Below are 24304 nucleotides of genomic sequence, written 5' to 3'. Positions count from 1 at the left end.
GATTCTGTGGCATCTGTCTTGACCAAGACAAGACGACCAAAGAAATCTACTCCCCGTTTTACTGGTGAAACCCGAGATCTCAAGCAGACCTGCAGGAATATGGAACGTGCATGGCGAAAATCTAAATTGGACGTGTTTTATCTTGCATGGCGTGATAGTGCACTTAATTATAAACGCGCTCTTAATGCTGCTACAACGGCACATTTCTCAAAAACCAGTCTGTGAGCTGTGCACCCTTTAATGCAAATTATTTCTCAGATTTCTTTTGCAATAAAATTGATGAGATTAGAATCAAAATGATCTCTTCATCTCTGGCTTCCTCGGCAAAGTTGATTGTAAAACATCCCTCTGCTGTTTCTCAGTTAGATCAAGGCATAGTGTCAGACTGACTTGAAATTCAATTTGGCATCTCTGGCCTGGCTCTCGCTTGGCTAAAGTCTTACCTTTCGGAAAGAACACAATGCGTTTCTTCCAATAATATTACTTCTCCTGGCTCCTGCTGCCTCACGTGTTGATGCATATGGATCATCATACCCTGGTACGTGTTATGAAGGGAAACACCATTCCAGGAATCCTTGGAAAAAGAGTGTATCATTTTCAAGCAGAGTTGAAACATGTATGAAGCATATAAGTATGCTCGGGTTGTTTTATTTTTCTTGACAGATGGTTTAAAGATAGGATAAATTCAGACACAAGGCAACTCAAAGTGCTTTACAAGGCATAAAAATTACATTAAAATAAATTAAAAATTGCATTTAAAATACGTTAAAAACAACTAGGAAGACATCAAGAAACAAAACATCAAGTCACAGTGCAGTTCAAAGCCTTAAAATTGCTTCAGTAAAAAGCAGTGGCAAACAGAAAGGTCTTCAGCCTTGATTGAAAAGAGGTGAGAGTTGAAGCAGGTCTGCAGTTTTCAGGGAGTTTGTTCCAGATATATGGAGCATAATACCTGAAGAAGACGTTGAGGCTCGCGCCGGTGTTACTAACAGTTTATTCATAAACACATGGCTTCTTTGTGACCAGTATCAAATCAACAAGACTGTTAAGTGTACCGTGTCCTTTCTGAAGTTGCATTTTTTTGCATTTTTAAGTTGCTCATTACCTCACCAAAATCCTCAACATTTAAAAAAGAAAAATAAGCAGACACTTCTTCAATACTGAGAGGCACGAAAGGGAGTGTGATCTACTGCTCTGTGACCATCAAGCTGAGTTGAAGATTTAACTGGGGAGGTTACATAGTTACTGTACTCACAGTGCTGTAAAACAACATACAAAAAAGGACCTTCAGTTTACCACTTAAACTTGAAGGTGACATGCCACAAAATTCTTTTTAGATTAGATATTTTCCTTCAAATGTAGCGATAAGACAATTAAAGTCATTATATATAAGTTGTTATATCATTTAAGGCATACTTGAAAAGGGAGTTTATCATTTTCAAACACATGTAAAACATTAATGACACCTGTAACTGTGAAACATAAGGATGTTTAAGTTATTCTTTTACAGTCAAACAGTTTAAAGATAAAGTAGTTACGACATTTTAGCTCACATGCTCGCCTGTGCTCCTCCATAAACAATTGCAGAGGACCAAAGTCCTGTAGGAGAGCAGCCCATGAGGAGTTTTGCTCAATCATTATCGTAATACAGTTTTGGCAAAAGAAAAAATCTATTTAAACAGAATGTATAAAGCCTTCTTTTTATAATCAATAATATTTATGAATTTTCAAACCTATTAATCTCTGGCTTGGTGGTAGTAGTTTATAGCCCTTGCCATAAGAATATGAGATAGGGTACTATTTCATTGGCTTGACTGCAAAGATAAGCAGAACAGAATAGGTACAACACAGTAGGTAGGTATGAAATATGTCTTAATTTGAAAGCTTTATGTATGCTAGTTTCAAAACTCAGCTGTGTGTGCATACTTTTTGAAGCATGTCAGGCTAAATAAGGTTTTAAAACCACCACCAATAAAACTAAAATACATATGCAGTCACATGATTTATCTGTCGCGATATATAACCAGTATAAATGAAAAACTGTCATCACAGGCATTGATTCAGTATATTTAACAGATTTGGATAGTCCACACTACTCCAAAATGTTTCACCTTTTCAAAATTGTCTGGATATATTCAGTTCAGCCTATAGGGTTGCCGCAGTTATGACATTTTCCTGTAACACAGGCTAATGAAAACTAAACATTTCCTACTGCTTCATATCAAACACATTTAACTGGCTTTGATTTTGAAGTAGGCTAGTCACAGGAAATGTAATATGTTCAGTGAGTTTAGGACTTACCACTATCTTTTATCAAAAATGCATCTACAGTCATTTTTTTAATTTGTTGACGTCAGATCAGTTCAAATATGTCAGGGAGTAGTTTATACTGTTTGTGGGAGTAACGGAACAAGAAGCAGCTGTTAGTTGAAGACCTGCAGACGACAGGATGCACACCTCCAACTTCTCAGTGAGGTAACCAACTCCTAGTCCCTCATTAACGTTAAATAATGTTGAACCCTATTAGCATTGGATTTAAATACAAAATATTTAACACTTTTGCATTTCGCTTTGACAACAAATCAATCATCTCTTTGACCAACTGTCTTTACTCTCCTCACATGATAAGTGAAATGCGACTCCTACTTTCATTTTTTGAGTTCATGATTGTAGCATCAGTTGTCCGACGAAGTTTTGATTTTTAAAATAGCAAAATAACAGTGGGAGTGGTTGGAAAGTAATGTAATCGCTGTATGCCTGAACACAGAGTAACACTGACTATGGCAGAAAGCTGAATGTAGAAAAGTAACAGCATCCCAACATTGTGTACGGTAATCTGGCTGCTGAGAAATCAATCTTCTTGCACATAACTTTGACCCAGAAGGAATGGCATGCCATTGCAGAACAGAGGGGTACTTCTCTTTGTGCAGGTGCAGTTGATCTTGTGCAAGTCATCATGGCTGGGGTATAAACTGTAGGTTTTATAGATTTGGATTCACCTTCAACGAGTCTACATTAGGTAAACTGTATTGTATGAACTGTATATAATTGTTTATCAAACAAAATAGAATTTGTTACTGAGAGGTGCGAGGTAGATGGATTTTGTTACCTTTGGACGGACCCATGCTAGTTCTTTTACCTGTTCCAGTCTTTATGCTTAGCTAAGTTCGCCAGCTGCTGACTGAAGCCATCATTTTCTCAAATATTTCCCAAAATGCCCAAAAGTGAAAAGAGCTTGCACAACGATAACACGCAGAGATCCATATTCATTCAGGATCTCTTTTTTGAAAGACAAAAACAACTCAGACTGTATGAGGAGAGTTCAAATGTTCATATTTTAATTACACATACTGTGTGAATGAAATTAGAGACCAATCAGACGTGTTTCAATTTCATACAAAAATTTGAGGATCTAAAAATTTGAAAATACTTTGCCACATTTCTATTACCCAAAAAAATCTGGAATTAGCCAGCATCATATAGGTACAAAAATAGTTTGTTTTTTTGTTTTAAACAAAAGACAGTTTTTGGCAGTGGACATGTGGATCCCATTGTGCATGTTTTGGATTTCATTTTCAGATTTCAGATCATTACTTTCAAGCAAGAGAAATGTTCTTTCACTTTTTCCATTTAAAAGTGAAGCAAGAGCATTAAAAAAAAAGAGTTAGAGTTTGCACATCAGATATGGTCTCAGGTTGTGTGGATGGGTTGCCACTTCCTCCATTTTCTACATATTTCTTCTTTTTGGGTCCGTTGCACAACCTGTAACCAAAAGGAACACCATGTCAGAATAGCCAATGAGCAACACAGCTCCCACAGATAAAAAAAGGCAATTTCTACACTTATATTTTCTACTTTTCTTCTGTTCTTTCATTGTGCTTTTATTTTGACCGGTGAAAACTATGTCTGTTTTTTAATTCTCTGTTATTGAAATAGTCACGATGTGCATCAGCACATACTAAAACTGCTGTAACTTCATGTCTGTACATCCAGTTCTCACGTGACTGAGGAAGTGAGTTCATCTTATCTAATCAAGTGTGCTTTTAAACAACGTTTTTATGGTGACTTGAAAAATATGTGAACGTCAGCAACCTGAGTGAAAGTGTACCTACTCCTGACATTCTTGCATTTGTTCCACTGTTTCTGGAAGATCTCTATTGAAGGTCTCCAGGAGGAAGAGGTTCACCACAGAGGAGGCAATTGTGAGACTTCCCATGAAAATATGAGGCAGGACCTTATTATACGTACCTGTAAATAACAAAGGAAAAATTCTACATGAGAAACTGACAAAACCTTTACTTGAATTAAGTACAGTCAGGTAAATCTCTGCAGTGTAGATGTAGACGATGCTGAAGGCCATGGTGAGGCCGAACTTCCCAGTCATTTCCAGGGCCAGAGCAACGTGCTGGAGGGCTAAAGAGGACACGGAGAAGTTATCTGGAGGGATTTATGATTGAGCATTAACAAGATCTATATTTTTTAAAAGTTAGCTTCATTCAGTCTGGCATGTTGGATAAAACGGCGACCAGTTTGTAACCTCAAGGAGTCTTGTTCATGACAGAATGGCTTTTATATAAACCTCTTACTCCCAACTCGTCAGCTTGATCAGTGGCCATAAACTTTAAACAGTGACACTCTACGTAACACTCTCACATCAGTTATTCTTGTGAAGGACTCTGCGGTCAAGTTAGAAATATAACATAATATGCAACGTGCAGTTACACTTTCAAAATAAAGTTTGCTGACAAACATCTTATGACCTTTAGGCACAAAAAACTATTTGGTTAAGTTTTGGAAAAGATCATACTTTGTGTTAAAACTGCATTCAAGTCTCGTAACATAGGTGACATAACTTATGTCATTTACGTATGTTCACTTGCCTTCATAACATGACTTGACAAGTCACTGTTTCTTGGTCACAGGACTCATCCAACCACCCTCAGCACCCTCTGACATAGACTTTTCTCAATCTTTACTACTGAACAAGAGCGGTTCTTCAAGAAGTGACACTAGAGAAGTACCTACAGCCTCTAACTTAGAAGTGTAAAGTGACCGACCATGCTGCTGTATTTTACACACTTGGAGAGAGAACATGCTGACAAGTGCCTGAAAAATGTCTTCTTTTCTGTGACGTAGTCTTTTGCACTTCAACAAAACAAAAGCAGGAAAGTGATACCTCCATGAACTCACGTTCAACAAATTAAATAATCAGCGGATGCAATCATCTAGAGGTCTTCAACACCGTGAAAAATACAAATATTACAGAGGTTGTTTGGGTGAGGGTAGAAGGGTGAAGTTGCTTAGCTCACGTGGCTCTGTTTAATGTAGCTCCATAAGTAGCATGTGATGAAACACTTTCATTTTTTTTTTTTTACAGATGTTGCATCATCCTTCCTGGAGGAGGGTATGTTACTTATATATTCATCACATCTGTGAACTTCGGACTGTGCCTAACCCTCAGTGGACAGACCTGAGTTGCAAAATCAGCAGCATAAACACTAACTTATATTTGTGATAATCCCATTTCTGAGTATTTTGCATCATACTTTAGCAACAAGGGTACATTAATCAACATAAGTTAATGTAGTAATAACCATTAACTAATAGTTACCTAATGTGTTCATGTTAATTATGGTGCTCACACATTATTTAATTATTGTAAAGTGTTCAATCTGCTTTTGCTTAAAACACATTGTAAGCCTACACAATAACTTTCATTGCGTGTGATGTGATGCCACGTTATATAAGATGGTTAGCTGTATGCAAAGACCCAGAGTCTGTGTGAAGCATAATTCAACTAAACTCAAATTAGCCGTGTAGCAAAGCAAACTACCAATAACCTGACCTGAGATCACAATAACACCCAAACAGTGAACAAACACATAGATTGAACACATGTGCATTACATCAACCAGAGTTAAAAGTCCTGTGCTTAGCCATGCTATGCTATACCGTGTGCTGTCTAGGTCCAGTTCAATGTTACCAGCCTTTGAAGAAAATGTGCTGGTGGTTCCTTAGCTGATGAGCCAAGCAGGAGAAGGTTATAATTCCAATATTGAACAATGCTGTTCTTGCTGTTCAAGGTCTGATGAAAGACAGCAGGTGGAGGAAACTGGTCACTTCTTTCCTGTGCAAGGATAGCAGCTTGGTGCTAACTTGCTTGGTGTTCCTTGATTTGTGGAGTTAGTTGGTAAGCTTTGCGGTTAAATGCAAAAACCTTTGGCAAAAGGGTTCAAAATGTGGATCTCAAATTTTAGCACTGGTCAAATTATGCTGACATTCATATTGCACAATTATGAATGATTGCCAACAGTGCATTGCCTCACACGGGGTACCATATATAGTGCTTCATGCAACATTAGGGAGTTAGGGGACAATAGGGAGTTTTGGGTTAAATTTCGCTATCAATAATAATTAATGATTATCGGGGATAATTATTAATCATGATAAATAATAAGATCCAATTGACATTAGATCACCTCAGGGCACCACCCTTGAAGAAGGGAAAAGATAGCCAATTCACCAAATCAGTCTCAGAAAAGGGTACTAAACTGTCAGTTTGTAACTCTTATTAATAATTAACTTAATAACTACAACCAGTATTACCATAACAGCTAGTAATGGTCGAAGAATTTTGGAGTCCTTGACAGAGTAGAGGTTGGCAACATTCAGTCTGGTAGAATAACGGTTGACTCTAGCCTCTGAGATGTTTGAGATCAGTGTGTCTTGCTCACCCATCACACTTTAAACAGTCTCTTCAAATTGAGCTTGACACGGTTAAAAAAGAGTGCTTTATCAGGTGTTTCTTACAGCAGCGGAAAAAAGTGATTGCAACACGCTGGAAGCCTCCTCACTCACTCTCCTTTCAAGTGTGGGTTCTAACGTAGATATGAGTTATCTAAATTGAATGACAATATAGATGTTGTATTTGCTTTTCTGGTAACTTAAAAAGCCTTTTTATTATTATTATTATTATGGGGTGGTGGCTTGGATCTGGGGTGGGAGTTAGAGGGGAAGTCTTTTTATTTTCTGTCTCTGTTCTTTCACCTTTTCTCTTCCTTTCTGTTATTTCAACTATTGGATGCTGATTGTGTATACTGTTGTTATTCAACACAATCCTGTCCTTGTTCATCTATTAGTTTATATTGTAAGTACATGGTAATACTGTTAATCGAAAGTTATATGAACAGCTTATTGTTAAGAGCAGAAGCTCGTTGAATGACTGAATGTTAACAGAGTGTCTATCAAATCAGAATAAACAAACACTAATACAATTCTAATATTGTCTTGCTAAGAGAGCATACTTGAAGTGTGTGCAGCAACCAGTCCAGTCAGGCATGAGAATGGAGACTAATAAGGGACAGAAGACAGATCACCATAAGAGTCCTTCTCTCTTGTGAATGCAATAAAATATATTTGTGTTCACAGAGACATTGTTTTTGACTTTTATTAAAGAAAAGTACACAATTCCTCCACAACAAGAGTCAAACTATTGCTAAGTGAGAAGAGCTTACACCATTAATCTCCCGTCATTCGAGAGAACCATATCAATCCACAGCCATTTATAGAAAACAGGAGGCTTACAAGACTCCACACAAAATTGTCACAGCACTTAAAAAGTATTCAATTGAAACATTTTTATTGATCACTTTTAAAAAGCAATGTGTTTACAGTAAGTTAAGTAGGATGCAAAGGCACTTGTAAATTGGGACATTTGAACAGATGTTGTTGTTACAGTCTATGTCCACCACTGTCGTCCATGACAGAACCTTTGATATAACAAAGAACAAAGGAAAAAAATATAAACAAACAAAAATCATAACTAACTATAATTTGGATTCTTTACTCTGATAATCATCGGCGGTCTCTCCTTTTTCAGCTTCCTTTTCTTGCTTTCTCCTTCTCCTGTTTGAACATTAAGAGGACATTTAACATCAGTGTAACAGCAGAGACATAAAAGTGAATTGTTCAAATATAGATTCGTAACAATGCACAAATCTTGGCATGTTGCACATATAAGAGCAACAAATGGTAATAATCCTGCTGGAACAGGACCTCACACCCAACGTGTGAGGTCACGGATGAGCACATTCTTTGTCACTATGAAAACCGGAAAAACATTTAGTGTACTATTTATTGATATTGACTCAATTTCCCATTGAAGTTACTCGTTTATTGCCTGTTCGTGAATTTTGGATGCATTTGAAATCTGAGAGTTAGAGAAATGTATGAGTTGTGTCGACAAGATGATATCTATGTTGGCATGTGGTTTAATGCTCTTTAGTGACTAAATATTTTAGCACATGATTACATTTGTGCTTTAAAATGGCCAAATGAGTACAGCTATATTAGAATGCGCGTGTGTGTAGGTGCACGCTGTGTCCATAGCACTGAAACAGAGCGGAGTAGATCGATCAATAGACAGATAGACCGAACATGAGTTCAGTTTCTTAGCCTGCCTCAGTGTGTAAACTCACCCACATATCTGCTGCATTTGTGGTATGGTCTCTGGCAAAGGCTTCCTATAAGTTTCTGGCAGCAGGAAACATAAGAAGGCACCAAAAATGGCCAAACTTCCCATCAATATGTATGGAAGTGCCTTGTAGTATTGTCCTGCAAAAAGAGGCCAAAAACACCACAAGATGGGGAGAGAAAACATACAGTAAAAAAACTGACACCTGATTGAACAGCTTATTGTCACATCTAAGAAGCTGGAACCAGAGAATATTTTGCATTTCTGCTTGAAGTGATTAAATAATTAAAATAGTTGTTGATTAATTTTCTGTCGCTTGACTAACATTGACTAATTATTGCAGCTCTGCAGAAGTTATTACAACTACAGCTATTTCGGTCAAAGAAACACACCTTATTATACCGGCTTTAAGTTCAAAACAGAAAGAAATATGAATAAATATACTTACTCAGATAAACTATGAAGGGGGAGATGATGGTCCCAATACGAGCAGCCATGGAACAACATCCCATTGCTGTATTTCTGATAACAGTGGGGAAGAGCTCTGATGAAACGGCATACACAATACAAAATGAAGACGTCATGCCGAATTTCCCCAACATCTCGAGAAACACAGACACAGCCGGTAGATCTGAGGAAATAAAAAATAATAACTTTAAGTCCATTAAACACTAAAATAGAATGGTGAACTGACATACCTGCTAGCATGGATGCTGTGTTTGTATGTTGACGTAGCATTTAGCTCACTTTGCCTAAGTACAGCCTCACATAGCTGACATGGCTGTAAACTCTTTGACTTGTTACAGTTTTGGTGACAATATGAATCCATCTCGTGTTAAATGAATAGTTCACTCTAGAACGAAATTCAGTCATTATCGACTCACCCTCATGCTGATGAGAAGTCCAGTGTAGTTTCTTATTCCTCAAAGTGCAGCTGGAGATCCGCGGGGGTACCCTCCTGCAGCAAATGTCGCCACTTCAGGACACTTGGATTGCAGCGGACGAGCAGTATGGAGGAATATTACAAAGTTTTTGTGTAGTTTTATGGACCTTTTCGTCTCGGGCACCATTTACGCCCGTTATATGGATTATTGCTGCCGGAGGGTACCCCTGCGGGTCTCCAGCTGCACTTTGAGGAATAAGAAAAAGACTTCTCATCAGCATGAGGGTGTGTCGATAATGACTGAGTTTCGTTCTAGAGTGAACTATTCCTTTAACTGTTCCTGTCTAGGTGTCGAGCTAAAGCACTTCAGCTGTACCTATTGGGATAAGGTGAACACAGAGGATCATAACGCCTCCAAGGAAGAGTGTGGATGATTGGCAGAAGCGCCTGGAGCAGTACTGCAGCAGTATCAAGGCAATAATGTAAGCTGGCACTTCGGTCACAGCAGACAGGAAGCAGTTTAAGTAAGGGTCACCATGCAGGTTTGAAGTATTGAGGAGCAAAGCGTAGTAACTAATGGTGATGATGATCCTGCAGAGACATTCAAAACAATGAAGTGAATACAAATAAGAGGGGAAACAACATTTTTTTATTCAAATATGAGCATGAGCTGTGAAGGAAGGTTTGAAGTGTGACCATTATTGATTTAATCTATTTTTGGTGTACAGGAATCACTGTATGTTGTGAGGAAATCGTAGACGTACCACAGAAGTGAACACAGCAATGTAACAGACAAGACATTGCAGCTTCTCAGGATGGCTGAGATGTTGTATTTCTTGTCTTTCATAGTGAGTGCATCTTCAATCTGTGAAAAACAAGATAAAAAACAGTTGTAAGAGTTAAATAAAACATGAACCCTGCCAATGACAAATGGGAACATGGAAGCATGACAACAGTCGAGAATCATATTGTTGTCTGAATGGTGCAGAGCGGCACGTTGTCAACACACGGCACCACAAATCTGCAGCAGACGACAGATGGTGTTGATTTTTATTGAATCTGAGGTGATAGAAATAATAAATAATAAAACATTGTTTGATTACCTGAACAAGATGTTTATACAGCAGAAATATTTTTCCATATAAGTATATTTAACACATTAACATTCCAGTTTTTTCTCATTACTTATGTCAATTAAACAGTGTTATGATAACATGTTCACCTTGTAATTACGTTAAGTTGTGTTAAGTTGCGTTGTGTTGTGTTAAGTTCTGTTGTGTTGTTATGTTTCATTATGTCATGTTATCATGTGTTATTTTATGTTATGTTACATTGTGTCATCTTATGTTGCATTATTTTATGTCATTTTATGTTGTGTTGTGTTGTGTTAAGTTCTGTTTTGTCATGTAGTGTAAAGTTCTGTTGTGTTGTCTTGTGTCATGTTGTGTCATGTTTTTTTATGTTGTGTTGTGTTAGATTACATGTCATAAATAAAAACTAGCTGATACATTTACCTCCTCTTGTGTAAAAATGGCCTTTGGAACCTCTACTTTATTAGCCTTGGCAGCGTCTTTCAGTATGACTTCAGCCTCCTCCACTCTTCCCTGATTAAACAGCCAGCGAGGAGACTCTGGGACTAACCTCAAGAGTTAAAACACAGTGTACAACATTATCAGCAGATTCACACAGAGATGCGACAAACTACAGCAAACCAAACTGAGCAGCATTTTATTTCAGTAAATATTTACGGTATGTTAGTCTGCACTGGTGGTGCTTGAGGAGAATTATTACTTAAACCAAACATGTAAAGGCTGCTGTATAAAATACAATATATAATAATTCTTACCACCACAGAGGAACGTAGATCAGACTAGAGGCAGCCATGGGAATCAGCAGCAACCGCCAGTCACGTAAGAAGTAAGCTGCAAGTGGCGTTGCCATGTACCCCAAAGCAGAACCCATAAAAACCCCAAGGGAGCAGAAGGCCACTCGAGCTTTTGGGCTTAGAATTTCTGTACCTGTAGGTGATAAATTAATAGAGGACTTATGCAACAAAAAACTTTTTTATTTGTGTCTTGGTGCTTCATTGATAGTCCGTTCTGTTCAGACAAATGTGTGAGATCAACGACAAAAAGCAAGAGCATGCTTTTTACTGCAGAATTTATGATTATACGAAACTATTTTCCATTAGCATCAAACATTTTTTGGAAAGTATAGAAGAACTTTAGCTGCTGAGCTTCAGTATGAGATGGGAGGCACACCGAGGATGCAACTTTCAAAGTTAAGCACTAATTCCAGCCCTTTTACCACCCAGACCTACTTTGGTAGGCACTGAAGATTTTCTTTAAACATACATTCAATCTACATGAATTCACCTGTATTTTATTCTTGCACACTTTTGTACACTACACCGATACATTGTATGTACACTTTTTTGTTTTTACTTGGGTCCCCATTAGGTTTTGAACCAGGATATTACAGTTTTTTTTTTTTCTGTTTTCAGGTCGATGGGCTCTAAGGACATAAGAAACACATCAAACAGAATCAAATTCTCCATGTTGGAAATCCTTTCTGGAAAACATACCCAGCACAAATGCAATGATATAGTTGGAGTATCCACCCGCACCCACGAAAAAGAAAATGAAGCTGAAGACCTCCCAGCTCGGGGAGAATATCTGCGCTGCGATGGACACAGTCTGAAGGACCATCATGAGAAACATTGCCGGCCTCCTCCCATATCTGTGTAAGAAATACAGGAGTTGAGTTAATTATATAATTTTTTTTTTTTTACCCCAACAGCAAAATAAGAGTGTTTAAGACAACATTGTGTACAGTACAGACCTGTCAGACATCTGGCCTGAGAGAAACGCACCCACTAGCACACCAATGTAATGGATGGAGGTGGCCAGTGGAGATTTGTATCCGTTCTCGCACACCAAGTCCCACTGAAAAGTCAACACATTTTGCTTTTCACTATTTTAGATATCAATATTATACAGTAACAATATCCACTGTCTAGCACCAGCACTCGTCTTAGTATTTATTGTAATTGCAGCAGAGTTATGAATAATAAACAAAAAGTATAAATAAGTACACTATTTCCAAATCAATAACACATGGTAAGTTGAAAGAAAACATTTTAAAAACTAGATACTCAGATTTAGTTAATTATACACTGAACACATAATAATAATAATAATTATAATAATAATAATGATAATAATGATAATAGTAATAATAATAATAATAATAATATATTCCATTTCTTCCAATAGATCCCCCTTGAATCCGACACACTGGGCCTTTAACTTGTAACTTCTAAATACAATTTCTTTGTGGAAACCTTGAAAACATTTTGCAGGGGAGATAATTGATATCTTATCGCTCACCTCTGTGACAGTAGTTGACTGGTAGATCTTCTTGCTGTACTTCCAGCCATCCAGACAACTCTCCAAAGGAATTTCACTCACATTCACATCCACATTTGGGATGATTTCATTCATGGAGTAGTTCCTGACAATTTCCAGGTTGAGCCTCGAGCAAGAGCTGCGCTTTTCAATGCCATCGACTATCTCCAGTGGGATCGTCACATTTCTCCACATTTCACTGATGCTGTAGTTTTCAGGGATGTAGCACTCGTGAGGTGGGGTATCACTTACAAATACTACATAGGTGCCAACAAAGCCATTCGGGAGGATGCTGATAGCGAGGGCTAAAAAAATCCTTAGCTGAAAGGGTCCCCAAGATCCAAGAAAAGATGTAATGCTGTCATAGTCTCTAATTTTTAAGTTGCCCATTACCTCACCAGAATCCAAAATATTTAGAAAAGAAAGGAGGAAAAACTTCTTCAATACTGAGAGGCACAAAAGAGAGTGTGATCTGCTGCTCTGTGACCATCAAACTGAGTTAACACTTTATAAACTGGGGAGGTTACAGAGTTACTGCACTTCCAGTGCTGTAAAACAAAAAACAAAAAAGTACCTTCAGTTTACCACTTCAGCTTGAAGGTGACATGCCACAAAATTCTTTCAAATAAATTCTTTTTAGATTAGATATTTTCCCTCAACATAGTGATAAGACAATTAAATTCATTATACATAAGATGTCATGTCATTTTCAGACACATGTAAAACATTAATGACGCCTGTAACTATGAAACACACGTGCTCGTCTGTGCTCGCAAAGGACCAAAGTCCTGTAGGAGAGCAGCCCATTAGGAGTTTTGCTCAATCATTATCGTAATCCAGTTTTGGCAAAAGAAAAAATCTATTTAAAGCCTTCATTTTATAATCAATAATATTTATGACTGTTCAAACCTCCTGTTAATCTCTTGCACAACAGAGGCTGATATATTAATATGTTTTAATTTGAAAGCTTCATGTACGCCAGTTTCAAAACTCACAGCAGTGTGTGCATACTTTTTTTTGAAGTATTTCAGGCTAAATAAGGTTTTAAAACCACCACTAATAAAACTAAAATACATATGCATTCACATGATTTATCTGTTGTGATATATAACCAGTATAACTGAAACACTGTCATCACAAGGCATCAAAATAGAATTTGTTACTGAGAGGTGCGAGGTAGATGGATGTTGTTCCCTTTGGACGGACCCATGCTAGTTCTTTCACGTGTTCCAGTCTTTATGCTGAGCTAAGCTCGCCAGCTGCTGACTGAAGCCATCATTTTCTCAAATATTTCCCAAAATGCCCAAAAGTGAAAAGAGCTTGCAAAACAATAACACACAGAGATCCGTATTCATTCAGGATTTTTTTTTTGAAAGACAAAAACAATTCAGACCGTATGAGTAGGGTTCAAATGTTCATATTTTTTATTACACCTTCTGTGTGAACGAAATTAGAGACCGATCAGATGTGTGTTTCAAATTCATACAAAAATTTTAAAATCAAAAAAATTGAAAATACTTTGCAACATTTCTATTACAAAAAAAAAAAAATCTGGAATTAGCCAGCATCATATAGGTACAAAAATAGTTTTTTTTGTTTGTTTTAAACAAAAGACAGTTTTTGGCAGTGGACACATGGATCCCACTGTGCATGTTTTGGATTTCATTTTCAGATTTCAGATCATTACTTTCAAGCAAGAGAAATGTTCTTTCACTTTTTCCATTTAAAAGTGAAGCCAGCATTGAAAAAAAAACTATGGAGTGAGAGTTTGCAAATCAGATTTGGTCTCAGGTTGTGTGGATGGGTTGCCACTTCCTCCATTTTCTACATATTTCTTCTTTTTGGGTCCGTTGCACAACCTGTAACCAAAAGGAACACCATGGTCAGAATAGCCAATGAGCAACACAGCTCCCACAGATAAATAAAAGGCTGTTTCTACACTTTTATTTTCTACTTCTATTCTTTCATTGTGCTTTTATTTTGACCAGTGAAAACTATGTCTGTTTTTTAATTCTCTGTTATTGAAATAGTCACGATGTGCATCAGCACATACTAAAACCACTGTAACTTCATGTCTGTACATCCAGTTCTCACGTGACTGAGGAAGTGAGTTCATCTTATCTAATCAAGTGTGCTTTAAAAAAACGTTTTTATGGTGACTTGAAAAATATGTGAACGTCAGCAACCTGAGTGAAAGTGTACCTACCCCTGACATTCTTGCATTTGTTCCACTGTTTCTGGAAGATCTCTATTGAAGGTCTCCGGGAGGAAGAGGTTCACCACAGAGGAGGCAATTGTGAGACTTCCCATGAGAATATAAGGCAGGACCTTATTATAAGTACCTGTAAACAACAAAGGAAAAATTCTACATGAGAAAATGACAAAACTTTTACTTGAATATAGATGAACATTTCTTAAATTTGTACATATTACTGATATTATCCTGTGCAGGCTTTTACATACCTAAATAGATGACATAAGGAGCTGTGATACTGCCAATGCGAGCAGCAGAGGAGCACATTCCCATGCCGACGTTTCTGAGTACAGTCGGGTAAATCTCTGCAGTGTAGATGTAGACGATGCTGAAGGCCATGGTGAAGCCGAACTTCCCAGTCATTTCCAGGGCCAGAGCAACGTGCTGGAGGGCTAAAGAGGACACGGAGAAGTAATTTGAAGGGATTTATGATTGAGTTCTGCTGCTCTTTAAGATGAAGATGAAGATGAAGAAGGTCACAGAAGAGAAAACATTCAGGCACTCGTAGGAAGAGCATTAAGAAGATCTATTTTTTAAAAGTTAGCTTCATTCAGTGTGGCATGTTGGATAAAACGGCGACCAGTTTGTAACCTCACGGAGTCTTGTTCATGACATAATGGCTTTCATATAAACCTCTTACTCCCAACTCGTCAGCTTGATCAGTGGCCATAAACTTTAAAGTGACACTCTACTTAACCCTCTCACATCAGCATTTAATGTGAAGGGCTCTGCGGTCAAGTTAGAAATACAACATAATATGCAACATAGGGTTACACTTTCAAAAGAAAGCTTGCTGACAAACATATTACAACTTTTAGGCACAAAAAACTACTTAAGTGACATAACTTATGTCATTTACGTTTGTTCACTTGCCTTCGTAACATGACTTGAAAACAAGTCACTGTTTCTTGGACTCATCCAACCACCCTCAGCACCCTGTGACAGACTTTTCTCGCTCTCTACTACTGAACAAGAGCAGCGCTTCAAGAAATGACACTAGAGAAGTACCTACAGCCTCAAGCTTAGAGGTGTGACTGACCATGCTGCTGTATTTGACACACTTGGAGTGAGAACATGCTGACGAGTGCCTGAAAAATGTCTTCTTTTCTGTGAAGAAGTCTTTTGTACTTCAACAAAACAGAAGCAGGAATGAAAGTGACAGAATCGTGTCCTGATATGAACCTCCATCAACTCATGTATAACAAATTAATCAATTGGAGGATGCAATCATTCTTCAACGCCTTGAAAAATACAAATATTACAGAGGTTGTTTGGGTGAGGGTAGAAGGGTGAAGTTGCTCAGCTCACGTGGCTCTGTTTAATGTAGCTCCATAAGTAGCATGTGATGAAACACTTTCATTTTTTTTTTACAGATGTTGCATCATCCTTCCTGGACGAGGGTATGTAACTTATATATTCATCACGTCTGTGAACTTCACACTGTGTATAACCCTCAGTGGACATACCTGAGTTGCACAATCAGCAGCATAGACACTAACTTACATTTGTACATTTGCGCAACCCTCTTATATAAAGGCTAATTCTTTGAAAAAGCCTGTTCAGGGAAACTATACATTGAACCTGCTGGACTTTTATCTTACTAAACACCTTGTTTTTTAGCTTTCTACAATAAAACAATAGTCTTTATATATGAACAGTGTCCTGTGGATTATCCAGAGTAACGGGAAACTATTTTTTGAAGACGATGTTGCTTATCTCTTTATTTTGTTGTTACGTGAGGTACATGAGAAAATATTTGTTTTGTATCAATGAATGCTTCTCATCCATGTCTGTTTCAGTCGCAGTGCAAGCTGTTATCATGCAAATCACTGTGAGTGTTAGATATGTTGTCAAAATGCTATTTAGCATAAATGAAAAATAAGTCTTACTATCAGGGATGAACTGGATGAGAAGAAGAACTCCTCCTCCAATGACGAGGAACGATGACAGCAGTGCTCTTCTTGGACATTTCCTCAGCAGCCAAGTAGAAACAACATAGGCAGGGACCTCCGTAGTAGCTGATAAAAAACAGTTCATGAATGGGTTGCCGCTCAGGTTGGAAGTGTTCAGGGATAATCCAAAATACCCAATGTTTATTGCCATCCTGAAAAGAAAAGAAAAACAAAAGACAGCTGGAATTAATGGTGCACATTTGTATTATCAAATAAATGCCTTGGGATGTTTTGTATATTTTTCCTCAAGTTTAAACAGACGTCTATCTCGTTAATAATTAAGGTTTGAATTGTGAATGTTCAAGTAAAAAACAACCACTTACCACAGAAGGAGACACATCAGTGTGATGCATCTGATGTTCTTGGATTTCAGAATATCAAGCATGGTATATGTCCTGAATAGAGGCGTTGCCTGTAGGTTAAATCAATGCAAACAAGAGAATTCATGTGGTTACACTGTCCAGACGAGTCACAGGTGAAGGCACTGTTTTGAGTGTTTCCATGTCTGAGAAAAGTCATTTTTGACCCAAACTTAAAAAACGGACTTTCTAATTCAAATGTCACAAATGATAAAGTGCAATCCCTCCTCATCAGAAGAACAACCACATAGGTCGTCTGTGCAAGCAGCTTATTACAGCCCATATTTATGTGTCTTGTTAGGCGGTGACCTCTAGTGGCTGTAGTCATTATTAAGGCAAGTTAGATGAAGTCTTGTTGTCAAAAGTATCAAACTATAGATACATATCATATATACAAATTCTCAATATTTGAAATGCATTCAATACCAATTTTTCACAGTATCGATACAACAGTACTAGCTGTATCTTAATCGATTTATTTTGGGGTTTTTTATCCCACCTCCTCCAGAAGTAAATTAACTTAGATGCTGGTGTTCTTATCACACTGTACACAAGCTTTGTTGTATTTACAGTTTAATAAAAATCTAAAGTTAATTTCCCTGTGGTATCCAACATGGTATTGAATACTGATATTTTTCAAGGTATTGTATCAAAGTTAGAAATTATACTATCGTGACAGCACTAGTATAAAGAGTGACAAGTGGGCATAGTGAGGAGGACAGTGATGGATGGTTGGGTCAAACAAGCACAGGACTTTCAACCAAGACACCGCTGTTCGTGTCCAGTGTGAAAGCAAAAGTGGACGGTAATTTATGTTATGTACATAAGTTGGTGCAGTCATAAATTAAGTTGCATAATTAACATAGTTATTTTAATCCAAGCCATGTTTTCTTACATCTAACCAAGAAGATTTGTTGCTGAAACCTAATCAGTCTGCAATCGTACGATGAAGGTCACGTTGTGTTGAGAATGGTGATTTGTGTCATTATGGTAATCACCCGCAATCGACCTATTCAGTCATTCATGCATGAGAATGTGTTCATAATGTGATATCATCTAAAGACAAAAAAAAAATCTCACCTCAGACTCTTTAAAAATGACTGCCGGTGCCTGAACTTTATTTTTCCTCGCAGCTTCTCTCACTATGGCCTCAGCTTCTTCCACTCGTCCCTGAGTGATCAGCCACCGAGGAGACTCTGGGATGAACCTGTGCAATCAATTCAGATTTACCATGTTGATCCGTGGAGGCTGACAATGGGACCGTTACAATCATGCACCCAATATTAGCTTAAAAATACATCAGGAACTTACCACCACAATGGGATGTAGACCACAGCAGTCATGGACAGAGTGGCAAGAAGAGTCCTCCATTCTCTGATGCCGTATGCGATCCAGGGTAGCGTCATGTATCCAATGCAATAGAAAAGAAAGGCCCCAAGACTTGTGAAGATCACTCGCATGGTTTTACTCAACACCTCCGTTCCTGTCCGAGATCAAATATAAATGTTTAGTGATGAATCAAACTATTTATTTATGTAGGTGATAAACACAGGATGAGGAGTGGTTTACAAGATAGATAGATAGATAGATAGATAGATAGATAGATAGATAGATAGATAGATACGACACATGCAACACAAATGTAAACATATAATAAAAGATCAATTCATACCTAGTACAAATGCAGAGATATAGAGGGAAATCTGAGAGGCTCCAACAAAGAGGAACATGATGCAGAATGTCCTCCATGACTGCGAGAAGGACTGGAGCAGGACCGAGACACACTGGGCCGCAAGAGAGACGAAAATAACCTTTTTCCTTCCGAACCTGAATAGAAAAGAATTGCATATCAAAGACAGTGATTCACAAGCTGTTGGGAGGTGATCATAAACATGAAAACGAGAAATGTTCCTGACTAACCACCTAACTAAAAGTGAGACAACAAAACAAGCAACAAGTAAAGAGCACAGTTATGCAGGTGTTGTGGATTTTTAAACGGGCTCAAATTCAAGTTTAGAGGTGGCACTTTACCCTTATAGTCGTTTCCTTTTAAATGCAATGTGTTGGAGAACAGAGCCAAACCTTTTTTTTTCAGTTTTTCAATGAAACATATCTGTATTCACCCAATTTTTTTGCCTCCCCCCTGCAAGAAACAACAATCTGCGGGTGACTTTGTTGCAAGGGTACATTAATTAACATTAGTTAATGTAGTAATAACTATTAACTAACAGTTACCAAATGTGTTCATGTTAATTATGGTGTTCACACTTTATTTAATAATATATAAAGATTGGGTTAACAGTTACAACAATAATGATACATCAGTTTACATTAGTTAATGATTATTACGCTATTAACTAATTAATTAATGTATCCTTATTGTAAAGTGTTATTCAATCTGCTTTTGCTTAAAATAGATACATTGTAAGCATATACAATAACTTTCAACATTATCTATATGCACTTGAAATGGTGCAGTTTGGATTGTTTGAAATGTTTTGTGTAGAAGTGAAGGTCATGCTACTCCTCAACACAACAATTCACATGTATTGTTTTATTGCATAATTCTATAACCTTTAAGATACTTTAACATGCAGATGGCCACAGCATCACAACTCCAGAGCCTGAACACTACAAACTGACCTCACAAAGCAAACATCAGGAGAAACCAGTTTAAACGAGGAATTTAAGAAAAAATTAATTATGCAACATGTCAATCTGCCGCAAATGTCTCTGGTTAAGGATTTGCAGGTTTACTCATTAGCAGCTTTAACTCCTCAACGTGACCCAATGCTCCAAAAGTCTTGAAAACTCTCGCCCGTCGCTCCCTCCTTCTCAATCATTGACGCACAGTTTTCACAGCTGCAAAATAGTTGAACACACAAGTGCTCCACGCTGCTGTGTCCTGAGCCCCCTGCTGTTCTACTGTCAGAGCTGCACAACAGTGTCTGTCAGCTAGGAACTCTGAACACAGCAAACATCAAATACTTTAAACTCTGCCACTACTCAGCACACGCTTAACGAGCTTCTTCTGATAGCTGATTGATCAAGCTAATTTGCATTTGCCAGTGATGGAATGTAACTAAGTACTCAAATTCTTTACTTATATACAGTTATGAGGCACTTGTACTTTACTCAAGTATTCCCATTTCTGATCATTTGTACCCACTCTACTACATTTTGGAGGCAAATACATATTTTTTACTCTACTACATTTAATAGCTTTAGTTACTGGTTGCTTTGCAGATTGCATGCTGCATCAGAGCCCAATTTATTTTATCTGCAGTCAATTAAAAAACACACTAAAAGCTGACAGGGAATATTCTGAGTATCAGATCCGATAATGAGCCAGACCAGTATATACTTACTTTTTGAGGTAACAGTATATACTTACATGTAAATATACAGATTATTTTGCTTTTACCAACTACTAAGCACATTTAATGTCAGATACTTTTACTCAAGTGCTAATAGTATGGGTAAAAAAAAGTCAAATTTTAATGTGATATCTCATGAGGCTTTTGGGTACTTTTGAAAAACACTGCTGAGAGCTAATTGTCTTCTAATCAAGCTAATTTGCACTTGGTTTCTGTGGGCTTGGACGCACAACCAATACTCCAAGACAATGCTAAACTACCAACTAAGTTTCTGGGAGAAATTCAATTCTAAATTTAATCAAATAACCACAACAAAGAACAGTTACAGTACCACTAAGGACATGATTGTGTGGTCTCGTGTGGTAATAATTTGAAACTCTTCTTATGAATGTTAACTATTGGTGACAGTACACATGATAACAACATCCATCCAACGCCATCAATATAAAACAAATTTGTCCATTTAAGATCTCTTCTTGTTACACTACACCTGGGTCAATCTCTCTCTGTCATCCCAGATCATTAAATAAAGTGTTTTAATGTAAGACTTTAGTAAAAACAATTCCTCTCTTCAACTTCAACAGTAGATGGAGCTGTTGTCATGATAAAGACAGTTCATCAGGTTCAAGCCCCCAGGAACATTCACCCTGACACCCTAACTTTCAGCATAAGTTCATAAATGATAAAAACACTTTAGTCTTACTACATGTTTATGGTGTGTTTGGATAAGAAAAGGTTAAAATACCTGTCAGAAAGCTGGCCTGAGATTAGGGACCCGAAGAGGTATCCAACGAAGAGGGTTGAGGATGCAAAGGGAACTTTCCACTGGTTGTCACACACAAGGTCCCACTGTGAAGGAGACAGGAATTTGACACATTTCAAACAAAAGGATAAAAAACTGAAACTTTCTGCTCACAATGAAAACACACATGCACTCTCACACTAACCTCAGTGACTATGTTGGACTGGTAGATCTCTTTGCTGTAGTTCCATCCATTCAAACATCCCTCCTGCTGCAGGCTCGTGAGGTTGACATCCCTTCCAGGAACGTATCCCTCAGCAGAGAGATTTCTCACCACATCCAGCCTGTATCTGCTGCACTGGCTCTGCACCTCCTCACCATTCACCAACGTGACAGGAATGATGGCGTTTCTCCACTCCTCAGTTAAATTAACGTCTGGAACGAGACAATGGTGCTTCGGAGCCGCCCCAATGAACACCATGTAGAGTCCATTGAATCCAGTTGAGACAAAAACTGTGTTCAGGAGGAAGAATGTGGCCCAGAAATAAGGACCAGTCTGTCCGAGGAATGCTGTGTCTGTATCATAATCTCCCATTCTTTATAAAAAAATGACTCCCTGCTCTCGAGGGAGTAAAAGATCCTCTGAAATTCCTCAGAGTATGAGACGTGGTATCCCTCTTCCTCAGCTTAGTACCAGAGTGGTCGGGTCGAGCTCTCTGTGGGGTAGACTGAGCTGGTCCCCTCGGAGGGACGGAGTCACAATTGAAAAGACAGTTTCCAGTCCTGAGTGAGTATTTAACCTCCTTTTCAGGGGTGACAACTCTTTGATCCCAAAGACTGCTTCCTCCACTGTCTCTCAATTTACGAGCAGACATGGAAACAATTGATCTGAGATTAATGAATGGAACACCTCTCATCAATGATTTGATTTGATTTGATTTACTGAAAGAGAAATGATCAAAAGTTTCTGAGTGGCCAATCTGTCCACCCCGCCCCCGCACCACTGTGGTCAAAGTGGCATTTTCTCTAAACAACATTCCACACTTTTAAATACCCCAAAGTCGTGCACGTGCCTGTACTCTAAATGTTGCTAAGTAGCGAGTAAGTAGACTCCCATTGGACTGTTTTTAAGCCACACTGCAGAGGAAAGAGGCCTGTATGAAGCAGTCCTGTATGAAGGCTTTGAATCGTATGATAAGCAAGTTCATTCAGCTGTTTTTAGAAAAAAAACTGCTAAATGGGCTTATTTACAAAAGAAAACCTTACACATTTGAGCCTGTTGCGTAAACGTGTTCAATTCTAGTGATAGAACCTACTTTATACTTCCACTTCGCTAGATTTTGGAGGGACATGTTATATTTTTGTTTTACTCCACTTCATTTATTTGCTAACTTTAGTTACTAGTTACTTTACAGATTGCATGTTGCATCAGAGCCAAAGTAGTGAATTTTTAAATAAATGTATTTTATGTATTGTATGTATAATATGTATTTTATCGCCAATCATATTGAAAAAAAAATACTCATTCTGATAAACAGATAATCATTTGAGCACTTAGTTACATTTGCTGACAAAAAATGCTTAAAATACTTGAGTACATTTAATATCAGATACTTTAAGACCTTAACTAAAGCACTATTTCGGAGCATCCCTTTCACTTTTACCAATATAACATTTTAACATGATGTCTTTATTTTTACTCAGGTATGACTTTTGTTTTTACAACACTGCTTAAGTATATAACTTAAGTTACTAGTTACTGTGCAGTATGTACGCTGCTTCAGAGCCAAAGTAGCAAACTTTCATTTTAAATTAATATTTAATTGGCAATCGGATAAAAGACAGAACTTAATCTGATAATCAGAAAAATGCTGAACATAAGAGCCAATAATTGTCCAGGCCGATAACATTACATTACATTTGTTTTTTCATTTATTTTATTTTTATATTTAAGTCCATTTTATTTCAGACACTTAAAGACTTTAACTCAAGCACAATTTGTATGGATAAATTTCACTTTTACCATGTGATATTTTAACACCATATCTTTAATTTTACTCAATTATGACTTTTGGGTAATTTTTAGTACACTGTTTAAATAATGCTTTTATCATATTAAATACTTCTACTCCACTACACTTTGGTAGCCACTATTGTACTTTTTACTTCACTATATTGAGTTGCCAACATTAGCTACGAGTTACTTTGTTGATTCAAATTATACATACAAAATATAAATCAACTAATAAACTGTTATATTTTATTATGGATTAATCTTCCTGACAGTGTATAAAGTAGTTCATGTAAGTCTTTACCAGCTAACACATTAATGAACTAATAATTATAATGAATACATTATAAAGTACCGTTCAGGAGGATAATCAGCTGATATAAAGGAAAATGGTGATTAAAGACATGATCAAGGATCATCGTCTCTTGTGGTCTTCCATCAGTGATGACACCAAATGGCTTTAAGAAGAAACTCGTCAAAGGTCTGCTGATAGAAACAAAGTAAACTGATACTAAAGATGCTCACATGCTACTGTAGGTTTAATATTGGAGTAAGTTAGTGACTGTATTCAAACTCAGTTTCTCATAAGTGGATAATCAGCTTAAATGATTTATTCTAACCAAGTTATAATCACATGACAGTCCTGACAAACAGCAGTTTACTGTACTGGAGTGAATTTCTCCAACCCATTAAAACGCACTTTTATAGACTTTCTTTGAAGTCGTCTTTTTCTTTTATTGCTTCCAGTCTTTCAATTATTTTCTCCTCACTGTTCTAAGTCTTTTGTATATACGTTCCTATTTTCTCTTATGTGGCGTATCTTTTTATTGTCCTTTTATTGCTTCT

At 37.4% G+C, this 24304-nt stretch overlaps 2 protein-coding genes across 2 annotated transcripts; both read right to left on the bottom strand.

The window, feature by feature from the left end:
• Nucleotides 1-4108: 4108 nt before the first annotated feature.
• LOC141006675 (organic cation/carnitine transporter 2-like) lies at nt 4109-13153 on the bottom strand. The gene is made up of 11 exons (XM_073478902.1): nt 12746-13153; nt 12198-12301; nt 11941-12095; nt 11203-11374; nt 10871-10997; nt 10121-10221; nt 9733-9947; nt 8922-9104; nt 8482-8613; nt 4300-4413; nt 4109-4248 (listed from the first exon to the last, which is right to left on the bottom strand). The coding sequence occupies exons 1-11, from the start codon at nt 13151-13153 to the stop codon at nt 4109-4111; spliced, it is 1851 nt and encodes a 616-aa protein (XP_073335003.1).
• A 1363-nt stretch (nt 13154-14516) lies between these two features.
• On the bottom strand, nt 14517-22042 carry slc22a5 (solute carrier family 22 member 5). The gene is made up of 10 exons (XM_073478901.1): nt 21653-22042; nt 21451-21554; nt 19001-19155; nt 18640-18811; nt 18409-18535; nt 17293-17381; nt 16907-17121; nt 15227-15409; nt 14970-15105; nt 14517-14622 (listed from the first exon to the last, which is right to left on the bottom strand). Exons 1-10 carry the CDS (start codon nt 22040-22042, stop codon nt 14517-14519), a joined length of 1677 nt encoding a protein of 558 aa, XP_073335002.1.
• Nucleotides 22043-24304: the final 2262 nt, after the last annotated feature.

This window comes from Pagrus major, chromosome 13, assembly GCF_040436345.1.
Source record: "Pagrus major chromosome 13, Pma_NU_1.0".
NCBI classification, from domain to species: domain Eukaryota; kingdom Metazoa; phylum Chordata; class Actinopteri; order Spariformes; family Sparidae; genus Pagrus; species Pagrus major.
Note: the sequence above shows the minus strand (reverse complement) of the source record. Positions and strands in the feature narration are given on the sequence as shown.

Coding starts and splice junctions, on each gene's coding strand:
- LOC141006675 (XM_073478902.1), bottom strand. CDS start 13,153: ATGGGCAACTTAAAAATTAGAGACTATGACAGCATTACATCTTTTCTT. Junction 10,998..11,202: donor ATCTACGTTCCTCTGTGGTG/GTAAGAATTATT, acceptor TTAACTCTTGAG/GTTAGTCCCAGAGTCTCCTC. Junction 10,222..10,870: donor CCATTTTTACACAAGAGGAG/GTAAATGTATCA, acceptor TGTTTTTCACAG/ATTGAAGATGCACTCACTAT.
- slc22a5 (XM_073478901.1), bottom strand. CDS start 22,042: ATGGGAGATTATGATACAGACACAGCATTCCTCGGACAGACTGGTCCT. Junction 18,812..19,000: donor TATCTCTGCATTTGTACTAG/GTATGAATTGAT, acceptor GATCTCGGACAG/GAACGGAGGTGTTGAGTAAA. Junction 18,536..18,639: donor GTCTACATCCCATTGTGGTG/GTAAGTTCCTGA, acceptor TTGATTGCACAG/GTTCATCCCAGAGTCTCCTC.